Here is a 23,652-nt window from a genome sequence, read left to right on the forward strand (position 1 = left end):
GTCCTATATCACAGACACAGGTTTCTGCAACAGCTCCCATGATCAGAGACGTTAGCACGGATAACTTTGAATACCGAGACGGGGACGCCAACAGCTCATGTCATTATTTTATTAGGTTGTCTGGATGTGCGTCACCGGGGATTCGACTTTAATAAGGAGGCCTTTTAGGGCCATTTGTTTAGTATTTATTGCAAGATACATGTTACACAACAAAATTGCGTACAATGTCATTAAAGTACGGAAGCCTTTTAGGGCCATTTGTTTGGGGTTTTTTCTTGAAATTTCAAGATACTAAGTTGAAATTTCAAGATACATAAGATGGTATCTTGAAATTTCTACTTAGTATCTTGAAATTTCAAGAAACAAACAAATGGCCCTAAAAGGTTTCCGTATTTTAATGAAATTGTAAGCAATTTTGTTGTGTTTATATTTCCATAAACGAATAATAAACCGAACAAGTAGGCTAAGAAGCTTTGTGAATACCGCCCCAGGCCTGCTAACGGGCTGTTGTTTCCTGATTGGCTTGTGTTTCTTCACCGCATTGATTCTTCCTTTTCATAAGATCGCTCCAACGTTTCCGTGGTGTCGTGTTGCACAAAAGGGGACAAGGGTCGAGTTAAAAGATGAGTCACAACAAATTTTATTTGATCATTAAAATTTTAGTGCACTTTATCGCACGCACGGATGACTTCTGCCTCCATTCTGCATTCAACTCATTGTGCCGACACCCAGTCTGCCCACACTTAAAACGGCTTAAACCAACCTCTTAGTTAAATAAGACAGTCCATTTGCTAACACCGGTATAGATTGATATGTATTCACATTCCTTATATGGTCTTTATAATTTGTTAGAAGGTTGAGTCTATTATGGGAAAGGGAAGACAGGTATGCAGAAAGCACACATTCACATTGAACTAATCCCCTAATAAAACTTAATGTGCTTTATAAAACACAGCACAGCCTCTCCCACACATGCAGGTAAAATCGAGGTATTATTCATTACCTGCAACCTACACACACAAATAGATATCCTGTGTGTGTAAGTCAGCACTGAGCTAACATACCCGTGAAGATTCGGGGTAAAATAGTCCATAAGCAACATATGCTTGCCGTAAAAGTCGACTATGCTTGTCATAAGAGTCGATCGGGTGGTAGGGCTCGCTGTATTGGTTGACGCATGTCATCGTTTCCCAATAGATGCTCATAATGTCAATCACTGGATTGTCAGGTTCAGACTCGACTAGTGCTGAGTGTGGCGTTACACAACAAACCAACCGACCAGCAAACTGAACTAATAGTCCATTTGATAAAATAGTTATCCCACGACCTGACAACAGACTATCCAAGACCTCTAAAAAGACCATGTGACAGTAAAGTCTGTTTTGTGCTAAGTATCTGTTGTCCCGGGTGTGAAATCGGATCTTGCAGCAGCTACCTTAACAACAGCAACAGCTGTAGTGAGTGAGTGAGTCTGGTTTAACGCCGCTATTAACAGTATTCCAGTCATATCACGGCGTGTCAGCTTAATGTGGGAGGAAAGCTCGAAGTGATGCGGGTTTCAGACATTTACCACTTCAGTGAAACCCACGAGCACGGGTATGGTGCTGACAAACCTAGAAACATAATCGGGGCGAACCGGGATTCGAACTCACAATCGTAGGTTTCTGGCGTGCCCAAGGGACTCAACAGTCGTAAACAAAGCTATCAATTTCTGGATGTCAGTTTGGCTGAACACCAAGACCCCTACATTTCGAGTGCCCAGCAACCCATGCTAGTCGTAAGAGACGACATGATGGGCCAGTGGTAAGGCGCAGTGAAATGGTTGTTGCGTACCCCGACGGCGTCGATCGTTGCTCATAATATCAACCACTGGATTTTCTGGTTTACTCGAGTATTTACCGGCCGCTGTCATACAGCTGGAATGTTGCAGAATCCGGCGTTAAACAACAAACAAATGCATGTGTGAGTTAAAAAATATGTATTTGCTGTGAAAAAACATTCCTATACAGATGACGTGACTATTTACAGGAATATATGAAAACTAAACAAAACGCCCACACGATATTGGACACAATACTGAAAATAAACGGAAATATGATCAATATTCGTGAGGCATGTTTAGCTGACAAATATTATTCTTTGAGCACTTAAAACGTAAAACAATGTTATTTGTAAACATGATTAATAGTCGGTTCACACAAGTATGCATATATGATGAAGATAATTTGCTGACCAAGCAGATTACAACCCAATACATAAAACCGATTTGATCTGATAAGCCACATAGTTACATGGAGAATTATGTAGGAGATCAAATCAGAGTATGACAAATGAAAATGGGCGTTGCTAAATTCGTAATTAGAAATAAGTACAGCAAAAACAAAACAAACATTAGTTAACATAATTATACATATGTTGTGTGGCAATGCATTATTGTGGGTTTATTGCTGATGAGTGTTAGTAGCAGCGTATTGAGTTGCTCATAAAATGACAAATGTTTTGACCTTGGTGATACACCCATGGCATGTCGTAAAAAAGAGTGACCTCCCTTAGTTGTTAACAGTCCACGCTCCGTCCCAGCGCTTGATACGTTACCCTATTTGTGTATAGAGTTCCGCTGTGAGGAGTTTGTGGACATTTCTCGATTCATGCTGCATGATTCGAGACACTTCGAGGTAGCAGGTTCGAGAATGCAAACCTTCACTACAAGCCCAGTAACCTAGATCGCTACAAAACATGTTTCCTTCTCCCATTTACCTCTATTTTGACAACAGTTGGCAAGGTTGCGTAGATTAGTTTTGGTTATGAGTGGTGCTCTACACATTGCAATTGTTATGTTGTAAGCACTTTTGAGATACTACTTCATTACTTGAACCACTACTTCAATATATAAGCATTTGTTTCCCGACAATTCCCCTATATTTGATACGCCAAAGCGCCGGGCCCTGTGTCTCAGTAATTGTGTGTGTGTGCGTATGTCTGTTTGTCTGTCTGTCTGTGCGTTTCGGTGCGATTCCTGTTTCTTGTCATCTGTATTTCAATAATATAAAGGTAAAAAATCTATTTGGGGCTTTATGTGGCTACATGTAATAAAAACATATTCGAGATGTCGTGAGAACACTTGATTCAGGAATGTGTGATTATTGCACAAACAAAGATCCTGCTGTTATGTGCAAGCCTGGACGTCCACAGGTAACAGCTATATCTTATGGAAATGACAGCTTGTATCAAACAGTAAATGCTATTTCTCTGTGCGTAAACCCACAACTGGTTCCTACGTCATATCATGTTTGGGTTAAACATCTAATGTTTTGCACAAAACAGAGTGAACCACGGGGCATAACAAAACATCGCGAGAATAAAAAAACACCACGAAACATCGCAAAACAATGCGAGAATCACAAAACACACGGCGTTCACCAGGTTAAAAGACTACCACGTTCTTCCAACATGGACAGTGACACACAAACATGGATTTCAACACTGCCACAAAATTCCCTCAGATAACAACGTTCAACATGGGAGTGTCTGTACCTGAATAAAACAAAGGCAGACACTTGGAGGGAGTGGGTCAGTGAGTTGGTTTAAAGCCGTTTTGAACATCATTCCAGTGTCCCTTAATGTGGGAGGAAAGCCCAAAGTCATTCAGGTCTTAGACGTTTACCACTTTGGTGAAACCTACGTGAACGGGGATGGTGCTGACAAACCTAGAAACATAATCGGGGCGAACGGGATTCGAACCAACCTAATGTATAGGAATTTATGCAATGGTAAACATATAATGAAATAGAACCTTAAGAGTCACGAACATAAAAAGCCCGATTATGACTCCCAAAATACCTTAAAACGAGGGCTCTCTAGCCTTCATTTTAGAGACATCTTAGCTGATGATTGACCCAAAGAAATAGTCTTGCCCCCCTTGTTACAAGGACAGATACCTGGCTTCTACTAACCAATTTTTTTTGCATAAATTGAAATCTTAGATCCTATTCAAATTTAACTCATAAATCATTGTCCTTTTAAGTGAATTTTGCATTTTTGAACATATGGGTATATTACAGTCATAACAGAATCTTCTTGCACAATAGCAACATGCTCACGAACAGGAGGGAAACACTGATTTTATCTGAAAAGAAATAGAAAACTCCATTATACGTCAATATGAAATATGGACACCAAATATGACAGTGTTTTCCACAACAAATTTTCAAACATTCCAAAACATGGACCCTCCACATAACGTGTTTTATCTTTTAACCATAACAATGGACACAATGTTGCCAACATACGTTCTTCATCTGAAATTACACATACATTCAAATATTGTAATATTTAACCGTTAATAAATATTTGGTCAACACCACCTATAGTTATATGTTGTGACATCAGAGACGATCAAAAAGTCTTGTGACATGGATTTTAACTACTAGTGATTTTATTCTTAAAATACTAGTGTACTAGTCTTTGAAAGGTACTTAGAAGTGATACAGGAAGAGAATTTATGGATGTCAATATTATGAGGAACACAACGTTTTGGAGTATATGCTTACTCCTTCATCAGGTGAAGTTTATCCTTTTACTGTAATATTTCAGTACAGTTACCATGGTTACACGTCCCTTTATCATCTTGACCCACGCAAGTGATTGTGACTTATTACCGCAGGGTTAGACAAGGTGAAGACATATTCCTGTTTCTCATGTTGTTGTTTTTACAACTGACAGGTAGAGAGGGAGGATTTTATATTTCAAATTGTCTTTCTTTAGCAGATGCAAAACTGTAGAATACATGATCCTATTATACCACGTGACGTCTTTTGGTCACGCCACCTATGGTGTAAAAATCCGGAATCCGATGCCAAAACGAAAATGCTTCAGAAATAAAAATAAATATTTCGGGCGGTGAGAATTTTGGGGGGCGGACCAGAAAGAGGAAATTTTACATCCCAATGAACGATAAGATAATAAGATATATTAATATTCTCAAATCAATCCAGTTGCCGAAACATTGTTGATTTCCAGTGCAGTTGCTCCCCCTGGATTTTTTATAGAAACATTTTTCCTTGTGAAAGTTAACTTGAATAAGGAATGAATAATTTTATTTGCCCCCCACCCCGTCAAAAAGTAAACTACGGCCTTGATGTTATATGACATGAGGGCACATTGAAACGTGCTATTAAGTTTGTGACTCACCCGCTGAGCACGTTACAGGACTGAAAGCCCCCATTTTTCCATTGCCTCCTTGCGCAACCATCTGGTTAAATCGAGCTTGCAACCCGCTAGATCCGCTGCCTGTGAAGATAAATATACAAGGGCATTCATTTCCAAATAACTATAAAAAAAAACATTAACAGAAAGAAAGCGATAACTATGACTGGGATTTTTCCTATCATTTTTTTAACACAATAAAATTATACCCTTGTGGAGTTGATCCTCGGTACAATGAACCTCGCAAAGTGGTCCGACGGGTTTTCACAAATTCCACATGAGCCATAAGGCTGAGTATGGCGGCACTGTGCTCAGTCACCCAGAGGTTACAAAAGATTCTTACAATCTGACGAGTGCTTGAAGCTACCATATTATCTCATGTTTTGCCAGTCACGGACGTTGTTAATAATTACTGTCGGAGCTCGGTGCGCCTAAGCTGAATCGGTTTTGCTCTATTAATTTTTTTAAGAATCTCCTATTGACGTAACAATTATGCCAAAAACAGACGCAACGGATAGATCGGTAGCCAACCTACCAATGAAGTGGACGACCACTGATACGCAGCCATCTCCTTTGGTGTCGTCTCCAGACACCGCGACGTTCCATTCATTCGTACCCAAAGCCCGAGCGTATGTGCGAGCGATCTCAAGGCTGTGGAGAGGGGACGAAATCAGTGATGATATAGACATGGAGCAAACATTAACAAGCTCGTACACGCACATAAAAGAACGTAGATCTACATGAATGGGGCGAGTGAACGTTATTTTATACTACTGAAAAGTTAAGGACCACCCGATTAAATACAGTAAAATGAGTGAATGAGTATGGTTTTACGCCGCTTTTAGCAATATCACGGCGGGGGACACCAGAAATGGGCTTCACACATTTTACCCATGTGGGGAATCGAACCCAGGTCATCGGCGTGTTGAGCGAACGCTTTTACCACTAGGCTACCCCATCGCCCCTATATTAATATGAAAGATTTAGGTAGTCCTTGACTTCTTTTGAGTAGCATATTATACTGTAGCTGTAGAGTTCAGTAATCTTGAACGCGACCTCAACCTCATTTTACATATCATCACATTTCACTCAGCTCCCAAAATAAGAAATACCACCGAATTGATTCTGCGTTAGCTTGCTGTATAAGGCAACAGTCAGCAGATACACCACGATGGCCTGCAAATAATCAAGTCTGGACCAGACAAACCACTGATTGATATTATGAGCAACGTCACTCGCAATCAAACACTGAGTCTGACCACCGGATCCACTTTGTCGCCTATAGTGCATAGGCTAGTGGGGACCAATAATTCCTAACCGTGGGGGATTCAATGGAGAAAATTAAATTAGAGTTTAAATAAGTGGAGAATTTCTCGGAAGGAAAGAGAGTCTCGAGAATAATGAAATACAGCTACCGTTCATGTATACATGTATATCCAAGGTGCGTACAGATGTCCGTAACTTATAAACAAAAGGTTAGAAGTTACATCATTAAGTTAAAATCGTATTGTCCCGCACAGCTGGCGCACTGACGTCACACAATAAAACTACTATGAGATAATTAAGTGTCACAACTCGGCCCATCCTTCCTTTGTAACGTTGTCTGTCATTTATAATGAAGGATGGCCCAAGGCCAACTGTCATGCAGGGCAGGTTCCCGGTTCATTATGGATTAGATCAGCAGAAATGTCACTCAAATAAAGTCAATTTCTTCATGTTCATTCAAATGAAAGTGTACGTTATGCATTACGCATATTGTCCAAAGAAAAACATTTTATATTCTAATGATAGCCAATGGTTATCGTGCTTCTGTCGATGTTATTACTAGATTGTACATAAACAGCGTGTCGACGCCGACACTTGGTCAGCGGCTGCCTGTGTCCGCACTAAAGGCCTTCCATACAAAAGTACTTATGTTCGATCCCATATGGTCAGTCTGTGACCTTGATACGCCATTAGGTCCTAAGTATAGAGGATAGTACGGCAGAAGTAACAATATCGACGAGATTAATTGTAACGGAATATCTGTCATTACTTACGGGAGGGGAGGAACCGAACACATCCAAAGAATTTGTAAGAAGAAATAAAAAAATAAATTACTGGGTGTCCTGAACAAAAAGTGTCAGGTGCCCAGGTAAAAAACAAGTGAGTATGATTTTACGCCGCTTTTAGCAATATTCCAGCACTATCACGATAGGGAAAACCAGAAATAGTCTTCACACATTGTACCCATGTGGAGAGTCGAACCGGGTCTTCGGCGCAACGAGCGAACGCTTAAACCACTAGGCTACCCCACCGCCCAATATATCTTCAAGCAGAGACTTCGATTCCCGACATGGGTACAATGTGTGAAGTCCATTTCTGGTGTCCCCCGCAGTGATATTGCTGGAATATTGCTAAATGCGGCGTAAAACCATACTCACTCACTCAGGCAAAGACAAGACCAAATTGACCTCCTCAACAAAAGCAGCTACTCACGTTGATGTTGTGGAGAGTTTCTGGATGATTACGGTTGATTGTGCGGCGGACACTGGCAGGATGTTGGCGCATGCGATCCGGTTCATTGCTCCATCAGGCCCGTACAGCACAAAAGAATGTCCCACCACTGGAAACATATATAATCATATTGTTATATTCTCAATCCTCGGGCTGATGGGTTTGTATAGGCAAACCGGTGGTTGTCAATGATACTTCAATATCTCCATTGTTATTGTGGCTCTATTCCAGGGGGACAATATGAGATGAAGTGGGGTGGAATGGGAATTAATGTCGCGTTCAAGATTATTGTGCTTATTTTGCGACGTGTCTGTGAATATAGGCTATGACTAGTTCGGACTACTGCCGGTTTCATAGTGAGATGTCTTCAGCAACCCATGCTTGCCGTAAAAGGCGACTATGCTTGTCGTAAAAGGCGACTTACGGGATCGGGTGGTCAGGCTCGCTGACTTTGTTGATGCATGTCATGCATGGAATATTGCTAAGTGCGGCGTAAAACAACAAACCAACCAACCAACCCACTGAGATGTTTTGCGGCAGTTTGAGACTCTAATAAACAACCTGTCTGTCAGCATATCACGGCAGTCTGCCTTTAACCGAATCTGGGCCAGACAAACCAGTGATTTATGGTATAAGCAACGCTGTCGGCGCACGATGACGCGCATCTATCAATCAGCGAGACTGACCATGCGGCCTATGATGTCGCATCTGACAGTAAGGAATATATTGCTGGGGAGTGGGGACATAATCTAACCGGTTTCCCACGGGTGTAGTTGTGGGGAATCTTGTATAAACAAACCTGAATATTTCCCAAACAATGACAGATTGATGTCCGTGTAGAACTTCTTTTCACCAACACTGCAATGCCCAAGTCTGCCTGACAGGTCGCCGGCTTCACACCGCAGAGGATTTGACACGGAACACTCCGAATATCCCGTCTAAAAGGGATGTTGCAAAATACATTATTTCCAAATCAGAAACACTAAGGTTAACGTTGACTAGTAACTGATACATAAATAATAGTAAGCCGTCGGTTAAACAAACATATACGTGAAAAAGCTGAAACCAGTGCACCAAAATGGCAACACACCAACGGCAAATATTTTGTAATTATTTCATCTCGTCTTACCTACGATAGTGATGCTGTAATTGATGCTGACGACAAGAGCTGTTGTTTATCGATTTTAAATGAAAAATCCCCGAAAAGTTGGCTTTGTCGGAAATCTTACATACTTGTGAACCTCCTACCTCCAAATTTAAGGAATTAAGATTTTTTATTGATTGACGACGCTTTCAACACTTTTCAGTCATATACGGCGTGCTGGCTTACGTTGGAGGAAAGCCCGAAGTAATGCAGGTCTTAGACGTTTACAACTTTGGCGCTGGTAAAAGTGAATCAGGTCGGAAAGTTATCATCGCCTTGATGAAATATAAAACGTCAACGCCAGAGAATAACCATCCTCGATTATCTGCCTAAACAGGTTCCATTGGGTGTAAGACAAAATAGCATTGCAAATCTAATGAATGGATTACTGAGAATCAGTGATGACACCAGGTGTTCGCGAAAAAGGGTAAGCCTCTCCTGCCCTACCAGGGCACGGCTATGGTGTTGACCGACAAAGGTCAAATGTGCAATACCAAAGGAACATAACCCTGCACGACGAAAAACAGCGCCTTCGACAACTTGACAGGCGTGTCCCTGATAAGGAAGGAGAACATTGGACGAGAACAGGAATGTGAGAAATAATACGTACATTGGTGTTGACGAGGAAAGGGTTGAACTTGGCGCCTGCGCTGTCACATCGTTTGCTGCTTGACTTCCGGTCGCGCCATGCCGGACGGCTGCCAATGGCCATCATGTGTCCCAATGTCTACAAGAAATATCAAACTTCAGACCCTAGAGGTAAGGCGAGGTGAAACGGTGTTTAAATTTGCATTCAAGATTATTACACTTCTATTGTTATTGTGGTGTGTGTGTACGTGTGTGTGTGCATGTGTGTGTGTGTGTGTGTGTGCGTGTGCATGTGTGTGATTGTGAGTGTGTAAAATCAGACGGCAGGGAATACTGATGAGGGGGTAAGAGATGTTAATGCATGATTATTACTCACATTTCTGCCGTCGGGGTATACAAGATAAACAAAGATGGTGGCGTCGCTCATGCTACCATCGGCGTACACGTACTGGGTCTTAAACAGAAAAAGTTGACATGCAATGAAGGTTTGTCGCACTACATCGCAACTTCAGGAATACAATTCGTCAGGAAGGAGGAGAATGCAATTTCAATGCATACTATCCGTTTGAACGGGGCATAATCAATGACGTGATTATAATTACATGATAATTAGTAGTAGTACATAGTGGAGAGTGAATGCGTTATGATGATGATGCGATGATGATGATGATGATGATGATGATTATTATTATTATTACCATTCTAGGTTCTACTTACAAAAGTGACATGTCCACTGACATCCGAGTCTTTGGCTGTGAACACAGCTTTCGCCATGTGCTTAATGCCGCCTGTCTTCGACACATCCTCCACGATATTGCCGCAGGTCCAGCGAGCACCGCCAACCATCTTGTGTATGACGACAGACCTTCCAACAACGCTGTACTGTCCAAACAAGTTGATCATATTATCATATTTATTTATTTTCTTCGTCGATTCGTTATCCAGCATGCCATACTTGCCGCTCAGGTCTCCGATCTCATATTGGTCATAAGTTCCATTTGCAGGGGCAGGACCATCAGCTTTGATAACTTTAAATGGATTGTAGTGCCCCGCCACGCTAGCACCCGAACAGGGACTCTTGCTACTGGGCGGTACCGGGAACTCATGGATATGGTAGCCGCCAGCCTCCTGGCCAAGATTCTCGATGTCAATTGAAACCTCAGTATTATGATTAGTGTCAGCTTGCTTTTGGGTAAAGTTGATGAACCCAGTCACGTTTTGGACCCAGGTGTCCACGGTAGCGTATCGAGTCCTCAAATGAATCACATCAGCACAGGCTAGAGGAGTTTCTCCATTGTCCTTGGAACGAATCAACATTGATTTTCCTACGACACCAGGAGGTCCACTAAGAGGCACATTTCTAGACGTAAAGAAGAACCTGGATGGGGCGCCACTCGGTAGCCTGATTTTGAGGGTATCTGTTAACTTTGCCATAGCTCCCACAGGACAACGCAACGGGTTCGACATTTTACACTGAGAGTCGTATTCTCCCGACATGTTCACTCTGAACGGGTTGCTGATTGGGCCTACGGATGCGCACCGACCGCTTGTCTTCATCGCGTCATCGCCGACCTTGTTCTCATGAAGGCTCCATCTGTGGCCCGTGCTGGGGTTGGCAGTTCCATCTGCATAGTTGAGCTCGCCGAATATCCACGTGTCCGACATGGGGTCATCCATTGACTGACTGAACATGATTTTTCCAATGATCGGAAATTTGAAAGTGGCAATAGCGACAGATCTTGGGCTTACGTCGTTTATATTGGCACATATCCATCTGGGCGCGCCTGCAGTACTTTGGTGAATGACAACCGATCGTCCAACGATGCTGTACGGCCCGAACATTGGCATATTATAGTCTTTCATTGAATTATAGTATGAATCCTTACCAGCAAGACTTCCAAACTTGCCGCTGATGTCACCGACCTCGAAGCGATCTGTAGTGGAACCATTTGCAGGGAAAGGCATACCAAGAGGGTTCCAGTGTCCACCTACAGCCTCTGGAGAACATAGTGCCTGGTTGGCTGTGTATTGGTAGGGTACAGGATACAGGTGGACGTGGTACCCACCTGCTTTACTGGCCAATCTCGCCAGACTGACATGAATGTTTGTCACATCGAAAGGCGATGCTTGTTTAAAAAGGACACTTCCTACTACTCTGCCTTTGTTAAACATAGCCGAAGCGTGTTTCTCTTTAACGGTATTGATCATCCCACAGGAAACAATAGTATTATCATCATCAAGGATCACGAGTGTGTTGTCTGTGATGCTCGCGTCTCCTGACAGCGGCAGATTGATATCATGGAGAAACTTTCGGGCTGACCCTGCCGTGGCTCCAACCATCACCTTGCCCTGCTTCCCGTTCAGATTACCGACTGCGCATGCGCGTGGGTTTTGAATCGAACACGCCCCAGCAGATTTTACAGCAGGGTCATAGAGTGAAGTCAGACTTTTGCAATCGGGTGCCTTCCCTGAGTAAATCTTCCACGTGTAGCTAGAGGCTGCTGAAGCTGGTTGAAAGAGGTCTGCCAGAATCTCGGTCATCATCCCCAGCTCACCTTGGCGGAACCAGACAGCCCCGATTACGGGCCCCTGTAGTTGGGCGAAGGCTGTCGTGTACATGGAGGTCGGCTTCACCAGAGTTCCACACGCCTTCTCGCCGCCTTTAGTCAGGAGAAGGGAGCGACCTAGAAACAGAAATGAGAGTGAGGAGAAACTGCAGGAGCTTGATTCTTGATTATCAAGGGTATTCTTTAATGATAAATGCCGTGGTCTAGTGTTAGAGCGTCTGCCCGAAGAGTGGAAGGGCGGGGGTCCGATGGTACTTGTTGCTACACTGCCTGGCGCTCGGCATTACGAGGAAATTGACAGGGTATAAAGGGTATATTAATATGGTATAACGGGTATATTAACATGGTATAAAGGGTATATTGACATGGTATTACGGGGAAATTGACAGGGTATAACGGGTATATTGACATAGTATAACGGGTATATTGACACGGTATTACGGGGATATCGATGGTGCATAACGGGTATATTGACGGCATAACGTGGATATCAAACGAGTATGCGGGTATATGACGCAGCATAACGGGTATATTAATATGGTATAAATAGTATATTCACATGGTATAACGGGGATGTGGACATGGTTTAATGGGAATATTGACATGGTATAACGGGGATACTGACATGATATAACGGGGGCACTGAGACTCACTATAATGGGTATATTGACATGTATTTAAGGGCACATTGGCAGATAATAAAGGGCATATTATATCAACATACATTGTGTCTCTAGTATTTTGGATGGGAATGGAGTCAGCATTACTCCACATGGAGATCTCCCGTGTCCATTCACGTCATAATTCCAACTACAATGATGATCTACAATTGACGCAATGGCGGAGTTATAGTGCCGTGTTGTCTAGTGACTCTAGTTGAACAATATTTCAGTTATATGACGGCCTGTCAGCTTAATGTGGGAGGAAATAGCTGAGTGATGCAAGTCTTAGATGGTTGACACTTTGGTGAAACTCAAGGGACGCAACTCCGCATAAACTCCCATAACCCCTCCAGCTTTGCACTAATCCAGCAATGATAGCACCCCAGTGCCCCATGTACTCACCCAATAAGATGGCCAGATCGGGAACGACGCTGTTTGTTATGGTCATTGTCTCTTGGCCTGTAGATATGGTTGATCCAATATCAGGGACCCTGGAAACACAAATAGTATATATCTATCTTAGTATCCAAACTAATAAAAATCAGAAGTTTTATTCCGAAACGATGCCTTTCTGTGTGCAGATCAAAGACCATCTCCACAGGCGAATGCGTCAGTTGAACTTTCTAATCAGCCACAGCATCGAGACTCCGAAATTCTCGGTATGAGTGTACATGTCTGTTCTGTGAGGATTCTGTTTTCAATATCCCGCAAGGGTACAACAACAACAACAACAACAACAATAATAATAATAATAATAACAATAATAATAATAATAATAATAATAATGCTATTTATGTAGCGCAAAATCCACGTCACTGAGGGAAATGCTCAATGCACAAATTCAGCATATGTACATATATACAGAAAGGGGACAGTAAGATAGTAAAATGTGTGAAGCCCGTTTCGGGTGTTCCCCGCCGTGATAATACTGGAATATTGCTAAAAGTTGTGTAAAACCATACCCACTCAAACAGTCCCTAAGGAGTGCCATGTGCCACCGAGAGTAGGTTCGAATCCCAGATTCTCACTGATTATCATCCTTGGTAAGTGGGCACCCTACCCATGGGTCTTATCGGTGATCAACGTCTAAGACTTTCTTCACTGTGAGGCTGGCTCACAATGTTTGCTTGTTTGTTGTTTAACGCCGCACTCAGCAACATTCTATCAATATGACGGCGGTCTGTAAATAATCATGAATGGACCAGACAATCCAGTGATTGACATCATCAGCATCAATCTACGCATTTGGGATACGATGACATGCATCAACCAAGTCAGCGAGCCTGACCACCTGATCCCGTCAGTCGACAAGCATGGGTTGCTGAAGACCAATGCTTACCCGGATCTTCACGGGTTCTGACACACAATCAACTGTATACTGTCTAAGCGAACACAATGACTTTCTCTTTGCAGAAGGGTTAGTCTCTCACCTGGTGCCGACAGCCATGTCCGTACACTTGTCTCTCACTGTCAGGTCCACCCAAGACTGCCTCAGCTCCCACTGCACGCTACCGCTAATGCCGGTCAAGTTGAAGGTCACAGTCGTATCTTGACCCACAGCTGATTGCATGAAGGTTACATGACCGCGGATATTCATCATATTTATGGTCGTTTTCAGTGTCAGTTGACAATGGCAGCATAGCAGTGCTATAAAATGAAGAGGTTAACATGTTAGCATACTGGACTAAGTAATCAAAGCTTGTCTGTTTGTTTGTTGTTTTACGCCGCACCCAGCAATATTCCAGTTATAAGACGGCGGTCTGTATATAATCGAGTCTGGACCAGACAATCCAGTGACTGACAAATGGACATCGATCTGCACAATTATGAAACGATAACATACATCAACCATGTCAGCGAGTCCACCCGATCCCGTTAGTGGCCTCTTTCTACAAGCTGAAGATCAATTCTAACCCGGATCTCCACGTGTATAAGAGACTGCATACTGCGATATATTAATACGCCATTTAGTATCGTGAAGAATTAATATGTTGAGTTTGTCTGTGTGATGGTTTACGCCGCAATACTACGGAATATCAGGACGGTCCGTAAATAATCGAATCTGGACTTGGCAAACCAGAGACAGAAAGCCTGATCGACTATCCATCCCATGGAGGCCCGATGGCACCCAATCAGCCAAGACCACCCGATGCTCTTCAGTTGCCAAACAACGGCAAGCATGGCCTACTTGGGACCTATTCTTCCCCGGTATCCCCACGAGAGTAATGCAATGGATATGTCATTAATACTGAATTATAGTCATCCTCCAATCATTGCCCATCTAGCACTGTCATGATGGGACCCGTGAAGATCCGTGTCCCATACTTGCCGTAAAAGGCGACTATGCTTGTCGTAAGGGGCGACAAACAGGATCGGGTGGTCGGGCTCGCTGACTTGGTTGATGCATGTCATCGAATCCCAATAGCGTGGATCGATGCTCATGATATCAATATCACGGGTTTGTTTGGTTGAAGGTTACATGACCGTGGATTGATTGACTCGATTATTTACAGACCGCCGTCATATAGCTGGAATATTGCTGAGTGCGGCGTTAAACAACAAACAAACTGTCATGACGGACGCTAAAGTTGAGTAAGATTATGTTTTCCATTTGGCGTACACTGTTCGCATTCTTTATTCTTGAGGGCAATAGGGTCGCCAAGCGGTTAAAGGCGGACGGGCGACTCTGGTCCCAATCCCCACATTATGTCAAAACCGTTTCTGGTATCTCCGGTCGTGATATTCCTGGAGGAGAGCTAAAGACGCGTGACGTCACGGTATCTTACTCGCGTCTTATACCACATACATCTCGGGGGAAACAGAGCGTTACAGCTGATATGAAGAGAACAGTCCGGCCTACGTCACAAGTCACAAGTTGTACTAGGAATATTAAACCACAATTCTGTTGGACAAAACCGATTATTTATACACGAACAGGTGGGTCCCTTTTTGAGGTGACAGTGGGTTTAACGTCGGGTTATAAGTGCTTTGCACTCATTGAATACCCAACTCAGACACAGACTGCTGTGCAATGCTGTCCTTGTTTTGTGTGATGCTTGACCAGCTTGACGGTTAGAAGGCAACTATCATAAACTGTTTATGCATTCCAAACTAGGGTGTACACCGACATGCCTACGAAGTTAGACTATCAGGTTCCATCTACTGGTTTCAATGTGAATCACGAAGGAATGTGTCATATCAATGTTAAGTTTGTCAATGATCTTGCTCGCACATCAAAACATGACTTTGTAAACGAATTCTTTATGAGCAGGGGCTTAAACATCTTTTATACCTTGTATTCAATGTGATGACGTCAGTTGTGTGCCTAGAATATTTGGCTAACCACTCCTTGATGACTTGGTTACCCTCTCCTAGGTAATGTGGTTACCCTCTCCTAGATATTGGGTTAACCACTCCTGGATGTCTTGGTTACCCTCTCCTAGACAACTTGGTTACCCTCTCCTAGATAACTTGATTAACTACTCCCCTAGATAACTTGGTTAACCACTCCTAGATAACTTGGTTAACCACTCCTAGAAAACTTGGTTACCCTCTCCTAGGTAATGTGGTTACCCTCTCCTAGATATTGGGTTAACCACTCCTGGATATCTTGGCTACCCTCTCCTAGACAACTTGGTTACCCTCTCCTGGATAACTTGATTAACTACTCCCCTAGATAACTTGGTTAACCACTCCTAGATAACTTGGTTAACCACTCCTAGAAAACTTGGTTACCCTCTCCTAGGTAATGTGGTTACCCTCTCCTAGATATTGGGTTAACCACTCCTGGATATCTTGGTTACCCTCTCCTAGACAACTTGGTTACCTTCTCCTAGATAATAACTTGGTTAACCACTCCTAGATAACTTGGTTACCCTCTCCTAGATAACTTGGTTACCCTCGCCTAGATAACTTGGTTACCCTCTCCTATATAACTTGGTTACCCGCTCCTAGATAACTTGGTTAAACACTCCTAGATAACTTGGTTAACCACTCCTAGATAATTTGGTTACCCTCTCCTAGATAACTTGGTTAACCACTCCTAGATAACTTGATTAACCACTCCTAGATAACTTGGTTACCTTCTCCGCTAAAATAGCATATGAACACGACCATCATAAGTCCAGTATTGTAGCAGATAGGAGAACAAAATAGTTTATATCATAGAAAATATCCGAGAGGTGATAGGAATTATGTACATTTGCAGTTGATTTGAATCTGAGGGGTATCATATTCAAGTGATAGATGTTCATGTAAGTACATCGTAAGAGGCGACTAACGGATTCGGGTTGTCAGGCTGACTGACTTGGTTGATGCAAGTCATCGTATCCCAATTGTGTGGATCGATGCTCATGATGTCAATCACTGGATTGTTTGGTACAGACTCGATTATTTACAGACCGCCGTCATATAGCTTGAATATTGTTGAGTGCGGCGTTAAACAACAAACAAACAAACAAACATCAATAACAAAGCGTACTGATACCGGGAGCTTGTACAGTGTACTTATTCCGCACATTGTCCACACTACACACACAATGTGGAGGTTATCATACATAAAGCGAGGAAAGACAAGAGATTTGCTACTTTGCACTTTTATAGTGGAGGTGAGGTAATATTGGGTTTAACGTCGCGTCCAAGATTATTGCACTTATATAGCGACGTGCATGCACGTGTGTTTGTGTGTGTGGCTGCTTGTACTAGTCCGGACTGATGCCGATTTATAGTGCTAGCCCACTGAGATACCATGCTGCAGTTTAACATGAATACCCCACACAGTATACTGACTCCGAGCCGACCAGTCCTTGCTTTAACCCCTTAATGCCGAGTGCCAGACAGGGTAACTACAAGTACCATCTTTAAACGTCTTTTGGTATGACGCGGCCGGGGATCGAACCCCGGACCTTCCGCTCTCCGGGGGACGCTCTACCACTAGACCACGGAGGCGGTATTGCACTTTGATAAGTTGCAAATTGAAATTGTAGTGTACAAGCTGAATGCTGATGAAAATGATCTACATCTATTAAGGTAGATTGTGAATGACCGTGCTATCGGGAAATCACTTGTTTCGCCATTGATGGCCAGAGTATAGTGGACTATGTTTTGTGTTATCTTAATTGTTTTCCGGGTTTACACATTTTGATTGATCCAGCGTGTACCATATTTGCCAATCACCTATTCCCTTGACGGTAAAATGACACCTGTCAATCAGGCAGATAACCTTACTGATCGACCTAGATACGCCCAGAAAGAAGATAAGCGAACTGATTATATTAATTCTTGGAATTCGATAGAAATCTCGAAAACATACTTTTAAAAAAACGTTGAGAGTGGCAGTCCATTTGGCTCCAAATGAGAACAAGAGTCTGTTAACTGCCTATACGGTACACGGCAATGGATACCCAGTACCCAACAATAATATCTTCTATTTTTATTTCCATCACTGGAAAAGATTGTTTAAGAAACTATGATGTTATGTTCACAAGTAGACATCTTAAACGGTGCAGAGACAACGGAGGAAGAACAGCGCCATTCGTCACCACTCGCCCCTGTCCGTAACCTGCAAGAAGACTCGTCCCCCATCGATGCATGTTATGTGCGAAAATACGACAAACCAATCAGAATGCGCGTTTGACTTCAAGTACTTCGTCAAAGAATCCCTCAGGAATATTTTCTTTATTTTCCATGATATGTCTTGCATCTAAAAATATTCCCAAGACACAGTTAAATGTGTTCAATTATACTGTATAATTCCCTATGTCCAGATGTGCTTTAAATTGCATCTGAAATATATAATACATGTGGAAATATATGTGAACCATTACGCAACGAGTTGACAATTGTTTTGGGTATGCCCGTCTGCGCTTTTACGGAACCCGGTCGCATAAACGAGAGGGGCAAGGCTTAATCCAGTACAGACTAAGTTTGACACAGTTTTGATGTTCAGGTAATGATTTCATGACATTACAAGGAAGAAAGTTACGTATGCCTAGATGTGAAGGATTATGTCCACTTTGTATAATCTCTGTTGTGGAATCCGGGCATCATGTTTGTCTTGTGTGCCCATTTTACGATGGCCCTATGCAACTAAAGCCCCGTTTACACGACCACGTTTACTTATATAAGTAAATATACTTACGTAAGTATATATACTCACATAAGTAAAAGTGGTCGTGTAAACGCATTTGCTTACGTAAGCAAATATACTCCAGGAGTAAATATGCTTATGTGAGTAACATTTGGCCGTATAAACAGGGCTTAACTTTACCTAAATATTATTGGCAGTATCCATCAGAAAGTAAATGTATACAACTATTAAGTTCTTTTCAACTATTCATGTTTGGCGAAATATATTTTCTTAGTTGAAAAAAAGAAGAAAGATCCCTTGCTACTGGTAGCTTAAAATCACTGATATCCATCAATATAACGCTGTACTGTTGTATTGTACGTTGGCGCAACGCCATATTTAAACCGTTTGTGCTTCACTGTAAAAAGGGCACACAAGCTAGGACGGGTAACATTTATAATAAAGTCAGTTCCGTGTTAGACGGTAGACAAAGACCTTTAGACTTAAATAAAAATTCATTTCTTGTTTTTAATACTCTTCCGTTTAGAGAGTTGTACTGTACGGATATTGAGGTTTTATACAGAAACAGTCATTTGCGAATAAAGTGGGTGAGAATTGTTTAACGCCGCTTTTATTCCAGCAATTTCACGGCGGGGGGACACCAGAAATGGGCTTCGCACATTATACCCATGTGTGGAATCGAGCCCGGGTGTCTGTGATAAAAACAAGCATCTGTTTTACCGTATATGGTAAAACACCTGAAGATCACGTGATGCTGTGATTAGCAGAATGTCTCACGTGGCACATCCATCACGCTCAATGAGCAATAAGACGGGCGGATCCCACAATGCATATGTAGGTCACAACGACAGATCATGACAAATCAATTACTTTGTCTTTCCGGGCACGCCAAGGCAGTTTGTCACATGTTTCCCATTACTTACAAGAATGATCTGAAGCGAAATTCTGCTTAATTTACACATATGCGGGTGAGTGAATGTTATGTAGCGCCGCAGTCAGCAATATATCGCGGCGGCCTGTAAATACAAGCCAGTGACTGATAGCACGAGAAACTGTCTGGTTTAACACGTCATGGGCCACGTCACCGAGTCAGGCCATCTGACCTGGTGCAGGGGACCTCATTCACAAGCATATGTCAAACACGGGTAGTTCGATTGTTCCGTCCATAAATCGCAAAGATGGCTTATTTAGGTCTTTCTCACTCGTCAATTGGTTCAGCGAGGCGGGGGATTCCACGTAAATGGAAACAGCAATTGCGGGGTTCAAATTCAAAAACTGATGGCGAGTTCATTGTGGCTCATTTGTGGACTTGGGGATAGTGGGGGTGTTTTCGCGGTGTAACATCACACAACATATTAAATGAAGATAAATAGATACTAATGGACAACTTAAATATTCCCATAACGACAGAATGGGCTGCAGAAGACCTATTCTACCCCGGATCTTCACGGGTGGGTTGGGATGTAATGACACTGTATAGACATGGCCACCATAGCGCATGAGTCAGAGGCTGCTAGCCGTGAGCTCAGTGAGAAGGACACGAGACAGTAATGTATATGTGTTATTACTTTCTATGCAGATGTGACAATGTAATCCTAGCTATCCGCTCACTGTAGCAATTTGCTGACAGTAACCTGGCATAGAATTCCAAGAAAAGGCTTCACGTGTTTTATAATGTTCGGAATTGAACCAGGATCTTCGTCGTGACGAGCAAACGCGTTACATGCTTGACTACCCTGTGCGCACGACTATCAATGCTCACGACGTCAATCACTGGATTGTCTGGTCCAGACTCGATTATTTACACACCGCCGTCATATAGCTGGATTAGTTGCGGCGTTAGACAACAAACACACAAAATATGCATGAAATATGACTCTGTAGAGGGGTCACAGGTGAAGGCCACAGACGTCTTCCCGTGACAAAATATAACAGCAAATGCATTGTCACGTCACAACGATAAACATAGCCATTTAATGATTAAGCGTGTCCTCGAGCGACATACTACATATTGTTTCTTAAACGAAGTAAGAATGCCGCACTCCTTCACCGCCATGCGCGTGGCATCCGGAATATCATTAATTTTTAAAATGCATTTATGCGTCATGTACGTCACTCGGGACCAGGACAAGACTCGGATGACGTATCGGTTGTGTGTCACCAAACAGGCTGATAGGTGTGCTTTACAAATGATATTGTGCCATGAGTTCGGATTTATTCACCTGTAAGGACATTCGTGGCCCTCCGCGATCGTGTTATTCCGGAACAAGTCGAGTGACAGGTTATGCCCATGTGGACAACAATTTTATTGGGGATGTTATTTTCTTCAATATGGTGAATATAAGACTGATGAATGTATGATTTTTCGTGGACTATAAATACGCATGTATGCTCGACCAGGCTGGGGCTACATAGGTGCGTCCCCAAGGCACGCCATACACCTGTGATCGTAGTTCGTACCCCGGTTCGCCCTAATTAGGTTCTGGTTTAGTCAGCGCCATATTCGTTGGTACAGTGTGTGAAGCCCATTTCTGGTGTACCCCGCCGTGATATTGCTGGAATATCGCTTTAAGTGGCGTAAAACCATACTCACTCACTCACTCACTAGACCTAGACCAGCAATGGCCACCTGACGATGAAGCATAGCGCCTTTAATTAACAAAAGGCACGCTGAAGGTTACATAACGTCACCCCGGACATATCGTATCTAGTTCCACACATCCGGAAGATCCGGGTTAGAATTGGTGTTCAGCAACTCATGTTTGTCGTAAGAGGCGACTAACGGTATGGGTGGTCAGGCTCGCTGACTTGATTGATGCACGTCATCGTATCCCATTTGCGTAGATCGATGCTCATGAAGTCAATCATTGGATTATTTTGTCCAGGCTCGATTATTTACCGCCGTCATATGGATGGAATGTTTGTGAGTGCGGCTTTAAACAACTAAAATATCATTCATCATCAATCAATCATGCCACAGCGATAAATCACACTTTAATAAGAATGCTACCTTATACGCGAGGCATTGTGACGTTTCTGTCAAGGTGTTGACTGACATTGCCTGTAGCTATAGTATTGCTGAGGAGCTGGTGTCAGAGAACATCTTCTGTTTCTTTCACCCGGCTCAATTAACTGTGGTTCAATGAATAGCTATACATGATAGGACGACACAATGGCGTCACTTGAAACCTGCCCGACAACTGTGATACAGTACCAGTGCCATTACCGCGAATGTAATGTAAACTGCCGTTCACTTAAAAAACTGGATAATACTAAATTGGTACAAACGTTATCAAACGTCACTTGGCTGAAAACAGTCGCGGAAACATCGCGAACTTGAACTCCAAAACACAACTATTACGTCCGTATCAAATACATTAACATCGTATAACCATTTTGTTTGTTTCATTCTTAGTCACCTTCAAACGTGGGCGTATACTTTCTTTTGCCCGGAAGTATATTAAGTGGAATTAATTTTAATTCATTATATTTCTTTCTCGTCATTTGTCATTTAGATGAGCCGCGCGGTGGAAAGTGTAACAGCTGACCTCGGAGGTACCACACAGGATTTACATTACAAGGTCAGTTCGGGGATTATTGCCCGCCATGCTATTTATTCAACGCATACACCACAGAAAGGCTAACATATCGTTACAGAAAGAGTACCATAATACTTTATAGGTCACTCGTATCTATATTTAGTCCATTGTCTAGGAACCTTATAGCCCGGTCCTTGTATACACGTTTAAGGATTGTTAGTTCTGGAACAGTTAAAATGGTAGTTTCCACGCCGTGCGTTACCTCAAATACTCGGCCGTTGAGCACAAAAGCATATCTAAAGAGCCTTGATGACAGCACCGCGATGTTTACTAACTTGTCCGCCACAATGGATTTGACCCTTTCACATTTATGCGAGGTGAAGTGAGGTTTAACGTCACCTTCAAGATTACTGATTACTGCACTTATACATAGCCATGTGCATGCACGTGTATGTGGATGTGGCTGCTTGTTCTAGTCCAGACTTACGCCGGTTTTATAGTGCTAGCCCACTGAGATACCATTGCGCAGTTTAACATGGATACCCCTCTCAATAGACTGTTCCGAGCTAACCAGTCCTTGTTTTATCCCCCTATGACGAGCGTCCGGCAGGGAAACAACAAGTACCATATTGTATGACGCGGCCACCGACCTTCCGATCTCCTGGCGAAAGCTCATTCCACTTGACCACAGAGGCGGTTACTGGCAGACGGATGTAATGCGTCTATTTGTATTATATGTAACGGTCAACAAGCATTGCATCAAAACCTTTAGTTTATAGCATCATATGATATGGCGTAAACACAAAATGTTATTTTATTCTGTTTGACATAACAACTTCATAAAATGTCCATAAAGAGATATTTTGAAAAAAAATGTCAAGTTCTTAATTGAGATAATTCAACATAGATCTATATAAAATGCTTACTGAACATGCAAAAAGAATACTCACCATTCATAAAAAACAAGGCTGCAAAGGGGGCGAAGATATCCATGTTGAAACAAATCCCTGTATTAAATCTCCCACCTCACGTAACAAGAATGAAATGTCGTCTGCAACAAGCCCTGCACTCGGGCCAACTCGACTTATTCCGCTTCGACTGTGGACCGGCGTTGACTGAGAACAGCAGTGAAATACCTTGGATGACACCGTTGTACGCATGCGCAGTAGGGTAACTCAACATCCCCGTTATAACGCAGTGGCTGTCACTCATCAGCGCTTACTTACATAAACACGTAATGGAGGAAGATGTACATTCATGTTTCTTTGCCTGTTCTAAACAATAGCTCCGAAAGAATAAAATATATTGTTCATGGTTCTGTGTGTATTTGAAATAGTTTTGGTGTAATTCAAGAAATATCAAG

The 23,652-nt window shown here is 42.6% G+C and overlaps 1 protein-coding gene across 1 annotated transcript; it reads right to left on the minus strand.

Moving 5' to 3' along the window:
- Window positions 1–1,963: 1,963 nt before the first annotated feature.
- LOC124123706 lies at window positions 1,964–23,419 on the minus strand. Its single transcript, XM_046486872.2, has 11 exons — window positions 23,240–23,419; window positions 14,093–14,309; window positions 13,065–13,153; window positions 10,151–12,117; window positions 9,810–9,887; window positions 9,456–9,572; window positions 8,501–8,639; window positions 7,684–7,810; window positions 5,741–5,856; window positions 5,191–5,289; window positions 1,964–4,126 (listed from the first exon to the last, which is right to left on the minus strand). Exons 1-11 carry the CDS (start codon window positions 23,280–23,282, stop codon window positions 4,062–4,064), a joined length of 3,057 nt encoding a protein of 1,018 aa, XP_046342828.2. The 5' UTR covers window positions 23,283–23,419; the 3' UTR covers window positions 1,964–4,061.
- Between the last annotated feature and the right edge of the window lie 233 nt (window positions 23,420–23,652).

The sequence above is a fragment of the Haliotis rufescens genome, unplaced genomic scaffold (assembly GCF_023055435.1).
Source record: "Haliotis rufescens isolate VD_foot unplaced genomic scaffold, xgHalRufe1.0.p SCAF_39, whole genome shotgun sequence".
NCBI classification, from domain to species: domain Eukaryota; kingdom Metazoa; phylum Mollusca; class Gastropoda; order Lepetellida; family Haliotidae; genus Haliotis; species Haliotis rufescens.